Source organism: Colossoma macropomum, unplaced genomic scaffold (assembly GCF_904425465.1).
Source record: "Colossoma macropomum unplaced genomic scaffold, Colossoma_macropomum, whole genome shotgun sequence".
NCBI classification, from domain to species: Eukaryota; Metazoa; Chordata; class Actinopteri; order Characiformes; family Serrasalmidae; genus Colossoma; species Colossoma macropomum.
In genome coordinates, this window is record NW_023494795.1 from 11,122,838 (window position 1) to 11,140,305 (window position 17,468).

A 17,468-nucleotide genomic window follows, 5' to 3' on the forward strand; every position below is an offset into this window, starting at 1 on the left:
TTTGCTCAAAATTACTCTCTAATTTGCACTTACTTTTTAATTTACACGCCATGTGGCCACAGGATGTGCGGTCCTGTGAAAGTACTCTTTGAGGAAAGTGAGTCTAGTTTATGTTGCGATACTCACTTATGGTCCCATGCTTTACAGTGAATGTGTTTACATGCATATCAATAACACGATCGGTGCCTGATTTTGGCAGTTATCTGGTTATGTAAGTCATCATATTAACAGCGTACTCTGATTTCTTAGATCTGATTAAAGTTGTTAATAAAGAGATCTGGATTTTAGCTCAGTAATCATGAATTTCATCGCATGTATAATCTTAATTTGATTTCTTTTGTTTTTCTACATGTGCACATATGTGCAAACAGAAACAGACAGATGAGCTGTGAAGAGAAAACTGCTACCAGCAAAAAACGGCAACAAATTACTGCATTATGTGCAAATTGGAGCCATTTACACTCCCAAATAAATATTTTCCAGGATTAAAAAGTGAACTGTGGCAAGACGTTGCTTAGATCTCATCCTTTCAAGTTGATGGTTCGAATTTGTGTGGGTAAGTGATTCGTATCTGTCATTACTGTAAACAAACTTGGGTACATGCGCATATCCCACTCAATAATGTCATGTGAATGAACCACGTGCGTCAACAACAAGCCAAAAAACGAGCGGCACAAGCCTTCACGCTCGGATAAAACCACATGAATTCTGATCTGACTATTCTCATTAAGGTTGCATGGCCACGAATAGGATACAAGTGGCTCAGATTGGAACTTAAAACATAAGATTTGTCTGTCCACACAGCTCTGAAAGCATCAGATCTGTGTCACTTTAAGGCAAAAAAAATCAGACATGAATCTCTTCAGCCTGGTAAATGTGAACACAGCCAAAAAATATATTTATGTGGAGGAAATTCTTTATATGGACTTTATGTGTATGTGCGTGTGTGTACCTGTGTGGCTGGCTCCTCCTCTGTCTGCTGCGTGTTAAATACTGTGGCGGCGTTGTCCGCCCCCAGCAGCCTTCGAGCCATCTTCTCCTCATAGGTTAACCTCTGGAAGCAAGCAGGATTAATGGGTCAGAGCCTGGGTTAGTGTGTGAAACACAAATGCGTGCACATTCTCACACCACTGAGACCATTTAGACATGATTAATGCAGAATTACATTATTAGTGCTGAAAGTGTGCTGGAGGTGTATACTGCAGATATGGAATACACACAGGGAGTTGGCAGATTATAGAAAACTGTACAGAATGACTCCAAGACTTTACAGTTCAGTGGAGAAAAGGCTTCTCATTATGTAAATATGATATAGGGACACAAGGACAAGCAGCAGCTTTCCAAATATGATTCAGTTTAATTATTCTTAAATCTTTGGCACATGTGAGTGACTATTTTATTTCCAATTCAACATCATGACACACTGAGAAATTGTTTAATCTGTAGAGGTTTTAATGTGGTGTAATGAGAAATCTAATACATGTTAATTAGCTTGATGGTTACTCTTCAAATTCATTCCTTAGTGAACCACACACACACCTGGCCGTTGCTAAGGCGTTCCTCTTTGAAGCGTAGCTTCCTCTCCAGGTCCTGGATGACAGCATCTTTGGAGCCCTGGATCTCAGAGTCAGAAACAATCCGTGGGGTACGGCCAGTTTTCCGTGGGAACCCACTGTCCAAAATGAGATTGATTATATATCTCATTTCAATACTGGCATGATAGCACTTTTTCCTTTTCCAACACCAGTATTGAAATGCTGAGTATTGGTGGATTCCAACCTGATTTTTTCTACTATGCTTTAAAATAAGCTGTTTTTAATTTAAAACCTTCACATAAGATGATCAACTAAAAGTAGAAAATCTAAAATCCTCAAACTACTCAAACAATGTGCTACCCCACAGGAAGAAACACACAGCTAACATCATCACATCACACCGTGTGAGTGTGTTATTTCAGGCTGGATTTGTTACAGGATTGGGTCGGATTCATTCTTTTGATTTCAAAGGTTTGTCCCCAGTGCTTTTATAGTGAATAAGATACTGTAATTGTATTGTGCAGATTTTCAGTAGGTACAGCTACTAAATATGACCAAGTTTCCATGAATTGTGACTGACTACAACACATAATGCAGTAGAAAAACCTCTCCCCATCACCAGGATAGCACAAGCCTTGTCTTGGGCTAAGTATCAGCCCCACTAAGCACAACTGTCTATTGTAGAAGGATCTCTATCTCACAGAAATGTGATTCTGAACCAAGCTCCTCTAGTGTCACAGACATGCTGGGAATCACAGGAAGTTGTAAAAGTGTGGTATGTATCCTTTCTGGAGTGATTCGACCCTCGCTAACATCTGTTCTGGTTTAAATCTGGAATCAGGAACGGCAGCTTAGACACATAAGGGACAGGTCTGATTGACAGGTGACCCGCCCCATGTGAGCTGAACCTACAGCCAAGTGGTAAACAGTCAGCGGTCACATCTGCTAAGCACTGAATAAATATTTACATGTCTATCAGAAATCCTGCTTAGATACACTGTCTATGTATAGAGTTTGAAATACTTGATTTGGTTTCATACATTAGACTTTAAAAAATAGGAATCAAACACACATTGAACTAAATATTTCTCTCAATACCCTCACGAATGCATAGATTCACATTCACATTTCTGTTCTACTGAGAAAAAACAGCAAAAAAGCAGGTATACAGGAGTGTATTGTGCAAAAGACCACCCTTGATTTATTTCATTGCCAGTAAAACAGAGATCAGATATAAGATAATCCACTTGGGAAGGAAGGGCAAGCGAAAAATAAGAGGAGTTTCCAAAACTGGAGTTTAAAAATGATTAAAAGATATGAACAGAAAAAAAAATAAGGGCTCATGATAACCAGGTCCAACAAGACCTAGTAGGCCACAAAAACTGTTACAATTAGGAAATCAATACTGAAAGCTTTCATTCTGAGAGAGAAGAGAAAATCAAGCTCCACTCATCCACAGGTGTTTCTGTCCATCCTTCCAGTGTGAGAAGACACTGAGTTTGAAAGGATGTGTAGCTGTCAAGAAGCATTCCTGAGAAAAGAAAATAGTTCTCAACAATGGACTGGCCACCCCAGGGTCCAGACTTCAACATTGTTGAACGTGTTTGGAATTACTTGGATCATGGGAAGCTGAAAACAACCAACTTCTAAGACTGAACTTTGAAAGTGTGGAAAAATATCCTTGCAGACTTTCTGAAAAACTGAAAGCAAGCCTCCTGAAAAGAATGGAAGCTATAATGAAGGCTTAATGTGGACACAATAAATACTGAAAAACAATGCTAGTATATTATATTCTGTGTAATTTTATATAAAATATATGTTTGTGGTTTTTCCAGACTATGAAAAATGAATGACTTGTACTGTCTGTTCTGACTGGAAATTGAATAAATGAAGGGTGGCCTAACAAGCTTTAACAAAAAAATATGAAGTTTAATTTGTCAGTGTGTGTGTGTGTGTGTGTGTGTGTGTGTGTGTGTGTGTGTGTCTCCTCGATGAACCTGAGCTTTGAAATTCCACAGTGCTCTCTTATCTCCCTCGTTGTGATTCTAGAATGCCGAGAGAGCAAGTGAGCGAGAGAGAAAGAGGGAGACGCAATGAAAAACAAGTGAAGAATAAATGAGTGAGATGGAGATGAAAAGGTCGGGGATAAAAGTGAACGTAGGAACTCGATCGAAGAAAGATTAGCCTTTGATTAGAACTGTATCTAGTAGTAATTCATCAACATGACCGTAGCAGAGACATGAACATTAGCCCTCCGCTAAAGATCACAGTCATTAATCTGCGCCTGGAAGGAGCTCTTATTTCTACACTACGATATGAACGTCTGCCAGGCTTGGAGGGCTTCGGGAAAAAAGCTTGATAACTAATATTTGTACAGTAGACCAGTGTGTACATTTGGGTGAAAACTATGATGATCTTTCTCTGTTATGAAGTGTTTATTTGACTTTAGTATTGTCTGTATTCTCCAACTGACAGGCTTTGCTCTCTAATTACGAGGCATAAGGCACATATTTTGATAAAACCTTTTGTTTGAACTCGCACACTCACACACAGCGCACACAAACATTCTTTTGCTCTCTCTGCGCTCCTCCTGTCTCTATAAACATGCCTTATAAGAATGTAAACGTCATCTTCCATCCAGGAGCAGCAGTGCAGCTGCAGGAGTCCACGGCTGCGTTCCAAATCCTACTCTGCGCCCTATGCACTGCTCTACTGCAGCTCATATAACAAATATATAAAGCCCTGCACAATGAATACACAGCTTAGCTTAGAACACAGTATGTGGCATTGTAAACCTTACATGGAAGGCCTGTAAGGCCTGGTCTAACTATACACAAGACACGCAAATGGTTAAGCTCAAATGTGCAGCAGAACATTTTGTAACATCAGCTGTGCTTCAGACCCTTTTTAAGACATAAAACATGAAGTCAGACCTTAATTTTAAGGCTGTGAGCATGACAGTAATATGCAAAGACACATGACATGGTCCGAACCCGAGGCCTTTGACTTAACTGACTACGTCAGGCTTTACAGGGTGATTCACAGCTCCCTACGGAGCCCTGCTGGTGACTTCCTGTATAAATAAAAATAATGCATGGCCAAGACTTAGTAAGGCGTGGGTACGAGATCCTAATGTGTGGCCACGACTTAGTCGCATGATTTCATTCCCAGGCCTTACTAAGTTGTGGCCACGACTTAATTGTCTCATTCCCACACCTCACTAAGTTTCTATTTATATGGGAATATATGTGTATGTGTACATCTATATCTATATATCTATATTTATCTCTCTCTCTCTCTCTCTCTCTCATATATATATATATATATATATATATATATATATATATATATATATATATATATAAACCTTGTATCTCCAAAATGGTAACTTTACAGAAAAAGGAAAAACCCTACTTTACTTTAATGTAAGTCAATGGAACCAGACTTTTTTCCAAGTCGTTTTGGGCCGTTTCTTCTGGCCCATTCTTCATGAAATTTACATACAATGTAAAGGGCAACTGAAAAACGACAAAAGTGGAGATACAAGGTTTTCTTCAGACAGCAGTGCTTATATATCATGTTTTTACCTTTTACCTGAGTTTCCTCCTTATATAGTACAGCTTTAAATAGTAGATTTGAATTGGACAGATAAAAACAGTTACAGTTAAAAAAAAAAAGGTGACAATGAGAACATAAAAGGAGAAATTAACAATGCATCTTGATATCGTGAGGCAAAAATCTCACAGCATGCACTGTGGGATTTTTATGAAGTAAGCCATCTAACATAACCGCAATGTTTGAACACCAAAGGCTATGTTCATATTACAAGCCTCCTTGCTCAACTCTGAGCCAAATCAATAACATCATGGTAATGAACACATGCTGCATGAACTAACAAGCGGCACAAGTCTTCGTCACGAAGATAATCTGCTCTGAACAGCTTTCTGTTGATCATTATTAGAACAAGACAAATGTGAAAAAAGGTAGGATGTATTGCGTTTGCAGCATTTACTGGCTTTCACTTCAAGTTAGGTGGTGCTGCCAAGTTAAAGCTGGATGACTGCATGTACAGCAGGCAATAAACAAACATTAAGGTCTGATCTAAAAAGACCAGATTTGTGTGTCCATACAGCTCTGAATACATCAGATCTGTGTCCAAAAAATAAATAAATAAATAAATAAATAAATAAAATCAGATTTGCAAGTTTGCAAACAACCAGCACTAATCAGCAACCCACTCCAGCATTATCACATCGTACAACACCTCCTGCCTCTCTGCTTCAATCTCATTCGAAAGTTTTGCAAGAACATGGAAACAGTTAACATTTTGCTTCGTGAGATAACTGAGTCACGGACCCAAATTATTTAACTCAAATTATGTCCTTTGGGGATCATTATATTGTCTGTTAGACTGTGTGAAAAGTAGAAGAACACGCAAAAAAGAAAACTGAGTACTCACACTGTGCCATTGCCTTTGGGAAGTCCTAGGGCGTTGACTGGTGGGGTGGAGGGCGTGGCTGGTAGCACTGAGACCAAAAACCCTGCAGGCGACGGGGGCACAGAGGTGAAGGGGGAGGAGCTATCAGAGCGGGTGGGGCTGGTGCTGACAGGTGGTGGTGGTGGCGGAGGGGGAGGCGGGAAGTCCTGGGCTGGGCCGGAAGGGGAGGAGACGTTACTGGAGCTGTAGAAGGGAGGTGGAGGGGGCGGAAATGATGGAGAGACAGGCGACTCCAGACTGCCCCCTTTAGGCTGTGGCTGGAAGGGTGGCAGGGAGACCCGGCTAAAGGGCTTGTGGGGCGTGGAGGGTGAGAGCGGAGAGGTCACGCTGGAGCCGGAGGAGGTGGAGGATTGGGTGGAATAACCCAATGGCCCGCCGCTACTGGGACTCTGGGCGGCGATAAACTGCTTAGGCCGGGCATAGTTGAACGTGCTCGTCTGCATGGTGCTGCGCTCCAGCTCCTGGAAAGAGGGGGGAGGGGGAAGAGGCGGAGATGGGGGCGGGCCTTCTTGGGGCTCCTGCTGAGGCTCCTGCTGAGAAGTGGGCGGTGCTTCGTCCTCAAGCTTCTGCTGTTGTTGCTGCCACTTAGCTGCTTCCTGCTGCTCTAATAGGACCTGGTCATGGAGCTGCTTCAGCTGTTCCGCGTTTCTGTGGCAACAAAATTAGGAAGAAACTGAAAATTAGTATCTGTAGTCGAACATTAAAGTGCCTACTTTTTTAGATAAAAGTCTGATGTAGCATGTAAATATTGCGAAGGTACCCAGTCCATGCGGCCCACACGTGAAAACGTGGCAAAACAGCCCATTTTTAATTGGTTTTGTTGAAAAGAAAAACAGCCAACACATTTACACATATCCACCTGTTCAGCTTATAGCAGTTTAGCCCTACCCACTCATGTTGAAGCTATAAACAGAGTTTCAGCTGGGACTCTTTTTTGAATAAGGACAGTCAGTCAGAACAGAGGTAAGTCACATATTTCACAATAAATACAAATAATATTTATAAAATAAGTAGTGGTTTTACATCTGTGAGTGTGTTTAACCATGTTCAAAACTTTCCTCCATTAAGCCCAGTATTAATTGCATTTATCATCCAATACCTGGTTTGTTAATCAATCCTTCATTACGTCAAATGAAGAGTGTTGGCTGGGGGTGTTGGGGAGAAATCTGGAACCAAACACTGTTTTTCAAACTAGCTCAAATGATCAACTGATGTTTAAAAAAAAGGAAATTCTTGTTACTTTTTAAGTGTATTTATGTTAATTTGCCTAACTTCTAATGACATATGGTGAGTTTACATGTAAAAACACACTCCTTGGCAAAATAAGTAGTTCTAAATAATGTGTTTAGGAGTCTTTTGTACAATACTGTATATTAGTCTTAAAGGCACAGTAACAGCTTCTTTAATTCTTCATGATAAAGAAAGCCTGGAAAACGGTCGTGCAGCAATTAATTAAAACTGTTTTTGGTATATCAAATACCAAAAGTGGAGCAGAAGATAATACATACATACATACATACATACATACATACATACGTACATACATAAGTAAATAAATAAATAAATGTAAGATATGGGCCCTTTAAAGCGTAAGGCACAAAAGCATAAGGATCATACATTTGCAAAGCATCAACTACTCAATGGAAAATCCTTCTTCATAAACGCATAAACAAGTATTTGATCACATGTTGTTCTGAGACACAACCAAATTAGCTTGTGATGTCACTGCTGAAATTCCCAGACGACCCATGTCTTTGGACTATATTATCAATTTGGTTACATCGGATTGTGAAGAGTCATGCTGAGTGTTTTCTTGCTGCTGGAGATGAGACCACAATGACACGTCTCTCCTCTCACATCCTGATGTGTCTCCACTGGTCTGTAATCTGCACAGCCATCCACATCCTCTTCTTAACACCGCTACTGCACAGTGAATCATGACCCAAAGTACAATACAATGTTAAACTAACATCACAACAACATTTTAAAAGCACATCACTGTGATCAAGCATGGCGTGATGTAACTGCATTACAGATATAGTCCAGCTCTACCACAAATGCTGCTTAAATGTAACCTTTGCGTGCTGGAAGCACTGTTTGCTGTACGTGGCTGAAAACCACAGTGAGAGGAGCAATGACTATAAACATCAGTCCAATGTTGTTGTGACATTGTGAAGATGTGATTTGTGTGTTGGAGGGCCTCACACTATGCTCTTGGAATGACATCATCAGTCAGGCTGCGTAAAGGGCTCTTTAGGGCGTAAACCCAAGATGGCTCTCCCTCTCAAAACTGATGATCTTTCAAGATGCTGTTCTTAAGTCTGCAATGTCTATTTTATTTGTTTAACATAACTGGAAAAACATATAATATAAAATGTGCCATTACTTTTGCACAGGCCACATTTTATGTTTTTTCCCCCAGTATGTTAAATTCAGCAAATAAACAGTAATTGTGCACTACAGTGAGCAGAATAGTGCTCTCTATAGAGGGTGTGTGCTTATTTTCACTGAGAACATTAACATTACATTAATATAAGACATAAGATAACATATATCATACTGAATACATACATATAATATTATATCTTGAATCATGAATATAAATCTTGTAAATCATGACACTTGTAGTACATGTGTGTGTATATATGTGTGCAGCTAGAGGGTTAAGTGAGGGTGCAGCTGTGGGTGGTGCATGTTTGTGTTCTGGGAGTTGATGCCTTGTGTAACTGGTGTGTGTGTGTGTGTGTGTGTGTGTGTGTGTGTGTGTGTGTGTGTGTGTGTGTGTCCAGTTCCCTAGGTAGGAAGTGTAGCCCATAAAGTGGGAACTGATATCACATCAGCCATGAAACTATTTAACCTTTACAAGTCAAGAGGTTAGTGCTTTGGTTTTTATGAACTTTTCCAGAATTATGTATTTTATGTATATTATATATTTTAATTACATAGTAAGCTATGAAACTAATTTCCATGGGACTTACATTCTGTCTCTACACCAGGCATCCAAAGTGCTGCAGAGATTAGCGTTTACCCTCATCTAACGCTCTGAAATCAGTTCATGAAGGTCTTGCTAATTAACTGATGCACTGAATCAGGTGTGTTTAATGAGGCAGTGTGCTGAAGTCTGCAGTGTTTTGGCCCACGAGGACTGGAGCCTGACACATGTGCTGTACAGTTTTGAGTCTACACGCCTTACATTTTTTCCTATTTCTTTTCTATGTCAAAAATGACAAAACATTATTTCTTTCTTTCCACAAAACAATACTGCAGGCACAACAACTTCTCATCAAATTCATTATAAAATAAAACATCTCTTCTGCTTACCATAAGTTGCAAATCTGTACTTCTGACAGGATTTCCCTGCTTGTTTCAGAGAGCAACAAGGGAAAATGAATTAATATCTTCTTAACCCTTGTGTGGTGTTGATGTGTGTGTTACTCAGTGGTCTGGTGGACCCACAACATTATTGTTTTTTAAATCAATACAGCCATAACAATTTATGTAAAAATGCAAAAAAAGTCCAGCGTACGGTGTCCTTTAGCAGCTGTAGCCAGTCAGCAGCCTGTCCATGTTGTCCACCCTCACACACACACATATATACAAACACATACACACATAGACCCACTAACAGCAGGCCATGCAGGAGGAGAACAGAGTCACAGCACCTCCACACTTCTATTCCCTTCAGGTTCACCCCAACACCACATGTGTAATATAAATGTGTAGGGGGTGAACAGTGTGAAGACACTGAAAATGTGTTATTTTATATGTTCTTCACAGAAAATGAGCAAAGGCCAAGAATCTGAGGTTGAAATAATGATAAATTGCATCATTTTTTCTTCTGGTAAACAAGGAAAATGGGTCCCACGGACCCCAACACCACACAAGCGTTAATTAATGCTTTTATTGTTGCCAGCAATAACTGCAACTTCAAGGGGTAAAAAGAAATCCCACTGTTAACTAAGTCACAAACAGTGATTTGCTGGGAACTCGACCATCCTTTTCAAAACTATCCTGTACAACCCAGAACCATGATCTCACTTTAGATTAATGCACATGAGCCTCGTTCGCACAACCCAAGTATGTACATTGAGTATTATGTATTTGTGCCATGTTGTAAGCATGGGTGGAGTCTAATGATGAAGTACTGCATTATATCCAAGTCCAGGCCAAACCTCCTACTCACAGCACACAGTTCATACAACTCATATCTGTGTGCGCCTACTGTTGAGTAATGGAATTTCTATAAGGGGACAACACATCATTACCACAGTGCACCAACAGTTTAACAGATCCAACTCTCCTGCTTTCACATTTACGAACTGGGGATATCTTTTACATATATTAGTAGGCAGCAACTGAGAAGGTCAAGATTTAAAGGCTGTCTAATAAAATTCAGCTCTTATCCTGTGAGGAGCAATATAGGAGGCCGGGGGTCAGCAGGGAACCATTAGGTCTATCGTAAATTCAAAACTGCCTAGGGCTCTTATTCTGTAGCTTTAAATCTGAATACTTATGCCAACATAACTTACTATTCCCTCAGCTCAGGCCGGCTCTGTGGTTACAGAGAGGTCCTGTAGCCACAAAGCTGACTGGAGTAGCCATGTTAAAGAGGTGAAGCATCATCTATGTATAGAAATAATCAAAGTATACAAACTACGTTCTTCAGCATTCTAGAGCCTTCTGTTTAGAGATCATGTCTCTAGGATGCCTCATAGCTAGTTCCCAGTTTTAGAATTAATCTATCTAATGTAAGCTGTAGGTTGACAAAACTACAAGGAATGCTCAAAATTAATTATATATAAAAAATAAAAACTCAAAAAGCCTTCAGGGACTTTCTTGTCACTGCGAACCTACTTGGCTATAACTCTCAGAAGAACTCGAGTGACGTGACCCCGAAAACAAAAGCAAACACTGCACACATGACTGAAAGAGGTCCTGCATGCGAGTCCCGTCTCTTTCCTGCCGGTTTATGTGTGGTTTGAAGGCTGTTCTCTTGCTCAGTCAGTAGGCTCTGAACGCATTTTAGCCTAATTGTTTCCAGATGCTGAGTAGCTAGTCGCTCTAGTCTCAGTTCACTTTTTATTTTGGAGCGAAGGGGAAGCCCTTTCCTCCCACCCTACCCACCCGCTCGGCTTCGCAAATGAGTCTGACAGACCAGATAACGCGGAGAAAGAAATGAACAAGGGAGAGAGAGAGAGAGAGAGAAACTTGTTCTAAAGCTTTGGTGAATACATTATCAAACACAAGGAAACTTCTTAAATAGACTCATAATCCAAATATTTACACAAATGAACAAACAAACATTTATTACATTCTTTAGGAAACAACTATTAAATAGTAAAAGGTTTAAGAAGGCAGTCAGTAGATGTTTGTGGCTGAAGCCTTAATAAGCACATATTTTGAACAATTCTGAAATGTATTTAATCTGTTTGTGTTAAGCTTGTGTTGTGTTTTCAAATGTCTTGCTATTTATGGTGTAATTTTGCAGTTAGTACACAAAGCACACAAAAAATATACAAAAGTACACAAAAATATGAAAGATGAAATTGGTCAGTAAATACATTAAGTAACTAAATAATGAAAAATATTTAACTTAATTTAAAAATAAATGAGTTAAATACAGAAATGCTAGGAAATGTAAAAAGATTTTGGGCTATATTTTGGCCTTGACTTCCACTTTTTTTAGCCAAAAGAGAAAAAAAAAATTTAATTGGCCTGCAGCAAAAAAAGCAACACTCTACAAATGATTTTAACGGTAATTAAAATAAGAAAAAGCCACTAAAACGCTGTCTTTTCCCTCCCACTCCTGTTCTGGTCAGCGCAGTTGTGTTTAAACAGAGCAGCAGCAGATCAACGGTGAAAATGTTGGACGTGTGGACCTATTTCATAATTTCTAAACTGGACATTAAACAAGTGGTTTCTAATCACCGTTTGTGATGATTATCCAGAGGAGGTACAACACCCAAAACATCTCCACTACAGCTTTGAGACCACTTAAAAACAAGACCTCCTGCTTGATAAGCAGAATACAGCAAAACAACAGAAGCAGAAAGTTAAGTCTCAGTGAGCAGATTTGAGCCCCAGTTTTTGAAATAACAAAAAAATAAATGACAATAAGCACAACCAAAGTGTCAACTATTAGAAAAAGTAATGGCATCCGTTGTCTTGGATGACCAACTGTAGCCAACCTGCTGCAATATTTTTAGTATGTTTATTTTATGTAAACCGTTATGTAAACTTTTTTCCTAGTGTGCTGAATTTTGGTTTCGGTTTTGGCCAAGAATTGTTTATGTCAATGTATCATGAGTTTGGGGGTCAGTTGGTCTTGCACAATCAGTTTAAGAGCTGATCCCAGATCAGCACTCAGGTCACTACCAGGTGATACAGGCACAAGCACATCACAGCTTCACTCTGAATGAACACAGAGGTTGTTCTTCCTCTTCTCGTCTTTTTCTTTCCCTGCCTGTTCCTGCCGCCTTCGCCGCATGGATCCATCAAAAGGGCGCTTTTACAGGAATAGTTTGGCAGCGGCTGAAACGCACTCAGACTTTGCTCTCTGAGGAGCTTTGCTTTCCTTCCTTTTTTGGATGTGTTCTGAACGCAACAGCCCACATCACCACACACACTCTTGCTCACTTCAGGGAGGTGCAGTGAGGCACACTCTCTGCTCTGACTCTGTAAGATTTCCACACTTGTATTAACTCCTTCATTTCATTTTGACTGCAACTTTGGAAGCTATAAACTAAAGGAAGGTGTAGTTTCTCTCTTTCTCTTTCTTCATCTCCTGTTTAGGCCAGAAAAAAAGAGAGCATCCCTCCATCTCTCCTTGCAATCTTCTTCTGCCTCCTCCTTCTCTCCCTCCTTTCACCCCTGCTCCTGTCCAAAAGTGGAGCTGCATGTCTGGAATTACAAGACGCTTCTAAAAATATCCTCTCCTGTGTTCCTGGGCTTTTAATAACGCTCTCCATCGTTTCCAGTGTGCTACACATATCACAATACAAAATCTTAGCAGACCTACTTTCCAAATATAACATTCGCCCTTTTCTCCATTGCTTTTTTTTATTTCTTGCAGTAGAATTCCTCAAGAAAATGTAGTTAATAGAGCAAAGCCAGTTGGCAAATGACATCATCTGCCTTAAAAAGAAGAGAAATTTAATTGAGAAGCTATTAAATGTCTCATATGGGCATCTTCACATCAGATTCCAGTCACCATCAAGACAAGGAAAAGCTCACACCATCACGGTTCTTAAAACTTTATTTTGGCTGTTAATTTAACGATTATTGAAAGCTGACCGTTTCCTTGCCCCGTATTTACAAAAATAATGTGAAAACGGTTGTATTCTCAGCACCACCATGTACAGTAGCCTGAGGGTGAGGTCTGACGTAGAATAAGCCGTTATATCTCCATAATTTTGCTGGGCTTCACTAGGTCTAGGCAATGTACTGAATATTCATGATATATTTACACTGATTATTTTTTGGAGATCCAACTTTAGGCAACATCATGAACATCACGGTGCTCTTAATAAGCTTCCCAAAGACCTTGTAGCCACATCACCCTTCCTCGTCTCATGAGTATGAGCATTATCACTAAGACTCATTAGCAAAATAGAAAACAAGTGATAATTAACACTAAGTGGTTTGATAGCTCAGTGGATGATGGCCTGCACTATTATGAGTTTATAATATGAGGCCAGTTCAAAAGAATAATTGTATACCATATATTCTTCTTTACATTCATTCAGTGAAAAATGGACCATAATTATTTCAAAATAGATGTTTTATTTACTTCTTATTGCATAAAACATTTACAGTCTACTTTTGTTTACATCCAAGGCTGTTTACTCCATATTATGGTTCCTCTGATTGAAAAATCACTCTAATAAGCCATTTCAGAAAGAATTATCATTTTTGGCCTTCACTCTTAGCGTTAACTGGAGCACACGTTCAAAATCGCGGGGTACTTCGCTCAAAACTAAGCGTACCCTCATACACACAAGCACTCTTACAAACTTCAGTTCGGAGAAAAGGTCCTTAGACGTTGCTAAGTTGCTCAAACGATAACAAAAACTGTTTATAATACAGTCGTTTCAATTTTTTTTTTTGGTCTCTCAAGGCCTCTGTCTGTCTCCTTTTTTCTCCTCTCTCTCACTCTCATGGTTTGTGGCTTGCTGAGGCCAGGAAAGGAGACGGAGCAGGCCTCTTGTTGCCATGCCGATGAAGCAGTGTTGTCAAGTCACACTTTGGGCCAACTGGCCTGAAGAACTACTCCATCATTCCACACATACACTTCCTTACTTTCTTTTGCATCCACCCTCCACCCTCTCTTCCTCCACACTGTGCACTCACTCACTCACAATCTCTCTCTCTCTCTCTCTCTCTGTTAAATCCTTCCTTTTCTCTCTGCTCATTCAAACATCACTGTTGAGGAGACAGTTGAGGAAACTGCTCTATTAGTTACACTTCTCTTTCTTGCCAGCCAAGCTGAACTAGCAGAAGAAAGGCAGTGCTGGAAGAGGAGATGATTCATCTTACTCTGACAGTACAAATATGAAACGCCTACTAAGTCAGTGATAAATTGTGAGGGCATTTGCGTAGCTGTCAAACTGCAATTAGTAGAAGTGAAGGTCAGTCACTGTAATAAACACCATGGTCATACACCATACAGCAGTCCCAGGATTAGCTAATTAGGACATCAATCATCTGATATACATCTTGTGCTTATAGAAAGTCACTGAGTTGTCCCTGATTGGTGGTGTCATTTAATATCTCGTCTCAAGCTAGGGGTGGGCAATATGATGATATTTTATTGTTACTGTGATAAATCATGTCTAAATCCACTTTTCTGAACATGTTATATATCATCAGTATTTAAAGGACACTGACTAATTACATATTTCATTACAAGGTAAGCATACTTAGGCCTGTTTAATTGGATTTACTGCAGTGCAGTTTGTAAAACAATGAATAAAATTCCTTATTATTATTATTATTATTATTATTGTTGTTGCATTCTATATACGTAGCACTACTGTTTTTTCTGTTCCACCTGGTTAAATCTCAGAAAAACGAAATATTGTGATGCATCCTGTATATCGCAATATAATATTTTTTCCATGTCTCCCACCTCTACCTCAGACCCTTCATCTTTATTCTCTAGAAAGGACTTTATAGCCGTCAGCACCATGTCTGCTTCCTTTCCTTCAGCACTATTAGACTGGCTGAAACCTCTCTTGGGACTTTAATGCTGTTAATACTTTACCGGAGCATGTCTAATCAAAGCTTTTAATAGTTGTGTTCAATAGGGAGGCAATAATATAGGAACAGTGGGCCAATTTTCAGTGTTTTCAACAAGTATAGTTGCTGATGCCGATACATAAACATTTATAAAATGTAGAAAAATGCATAAAACGCAGACATTTTGGCACAGGAGCCCAGCGTCGCTTAAACATTATGTTCTACTGGAGTACAACAAATACGTCATCAAATTTCCATTTTGGTTTGAACTTTTCACATTAGTTTTAATATTAATCTAAACATCTGTTCAACGCCATTTTTAAGCAATTATCTGACGATACTGATAGGATTCCAATATTACTGTAGGCCTGTCTCAGTTATGAAATTTTAGCCGGTGATTAATCATTATATAAATAATTGCAATTAACAATGTCTTTTTCATTCACTGTACACAATTATTCAGCCTCAAGTGGACGAATTGGCTGGTTAGCTATTTTGCTTTCTAGCTGTTGATACACCATGACTGACTATAGACACCAAGCTGAACTCAAATAAACAAACATTGCTCAACACTGCCCTCTAAAGGCATCATGAAAGTTAAAACTTTTGCTGTCTTTGGAAGACCAATAACGTTTCTAAATAAATATGGTTTCCACTGTTATTTATGGGTTTTAGCCTCAACACAACTGATGAAAAGACACCCAATTTAAGTAAATAATGACCATGATCAGCTAAAATAACTGCAATCACACAATTATGTAATAACTGTGAAAGGCCTATATTATTGTGAATCCACAGCGTTCAACCGCTACATTTAGCGGCTGAACACTCTTAAAACCAGCTTGCTGCTGAAGACATATAAGGACTTTAATGCAGGATCTCACTGAGAAAGAAATAGGTGTGTGCGTGCGCATGTGAGATCACAAACACAGGCTCCAAAACAACTGCCTCAGTATGTGGAGTCCGCTCAGTGATAACACAGGAAATAGCCGCTGGAGGACAGGAAGTCATTGAGTGTAAACAGCTGATGATTACAGGAGTCCCTCTGTAAACAGAAACAGGGAACGAGTTTCTAAAGTGTGTGAGTTTGCGTGTCTGCGCATCTGTTGGTAATGTTGGTAATGATGATGATGTTTGTAGGGAGTGCTGTAAAACAGGTGTGGTTCAGAGAGAGAAAACGTCAAGTAAGAAACAAAACAACAATAATCAGCATCTTGACTGAGAAATATGGTGCTGACAAAGATGAACAATTCATTTCCAAACAGTCAAATTGACGCCACACGACTAACACAAGCACAGGTGCTGTTTGCTACTGTACCGACAGCCACGTCAGTGTGTTCGAGTCAAACTGTGTGTCATGCAGATGCACAAGCACTGAGTAACCAGTGTCTGCTGAAGTTCTGATGAAGTTTCTCTAGGTTTACGCAGTTGTACACACCTGGTTCATGCTCCACTCAGCTCCACCAAATACAGCCACACCCACCAACACAACAGAGTTCAGTGACACTGAATGAAATGTTCCCCCCGTTACCCTGAATCAAATGTGAAATCTGAAACAGAAAGCAAACTGGCTGCCAATTACTAAGCACCTGTCATAATTCAGAACAGGTTACTAATGTGGCACATAATAAACCAAGCCTTCAAATCACAGACCTCCAGTTCAAACATCTTTATCTGCGATCAAGCTCTTAGCAAAAGCCATATCAGACGGACTGTATCACAGCTCAAACACAACATATGTGACCTGCCTCAAAAACCGCACCCAGGACCAGCCACCTTTATACATTCTTCTACTTTGCATCCTCCATAACCACACAAACACACAGGCAATATTCATCATAGTTATAGAAACATAAGCAGATCTTCTGGTTACTGCAGTACAATCAAAATCTTAAAACTTCGCAATGACTTTGTCTTTCTGCTGGTGTCAGCATAAATTCTCAAAAAAGGTACTTGTTTCATAGTAGCAAAGTACACAAATATACATATACAGTACAGGCTAATGTACCATACTGGAGACATCTAACAAGCAATATCAGGTATGGTCAATATCTGCCCAATAGGGATGCATCTTTCATCAATTTCCAAATGCCAAGTTCCAATTCCTATTTCTTCAAAGCCAAATCGGGTGATTTTAGAAGCTTTTATCGTAACCTGAAGCTCACACATGAAACACACAAGCAGATTCTCCAGTACTT

The 17,468-nt window shown here is 39.6% G+C and overlaps 1 protein-coding gene across 3 annotated transcripts in view; it reads right to left on the reverse strand.

The window, feature by feature from the left end:
* palld (palladin, cytoskeletal associated protein) overlaps positions 1-17,468 on the reverse strand; it is a 168,564-nt gene that overhangs the window by 19,812 nt on the left and 131,284 nt on the right. For all 3 annotated transcript variants that reach the window (XM_036581437.1, XM_036581438.1, XM_036581439.1), the window contains 3 exons: positions 5,995-6,681; positions 1,540-1,672; positions 953-1,054 (listed from right to left, as the gene is read on the reverse strand). In XM_036581437.1, the coding sequence (XP_036437330.1) occupies positions 953-1,054; positions 1,540-1,672; positions 5,995-6,681 (922 nt within the window). The remainder of the gene's footprint in view (positions 1-952; positions 1,055-1,539; positions 1,673-5,994; positions 6,682-17,468) is intronic.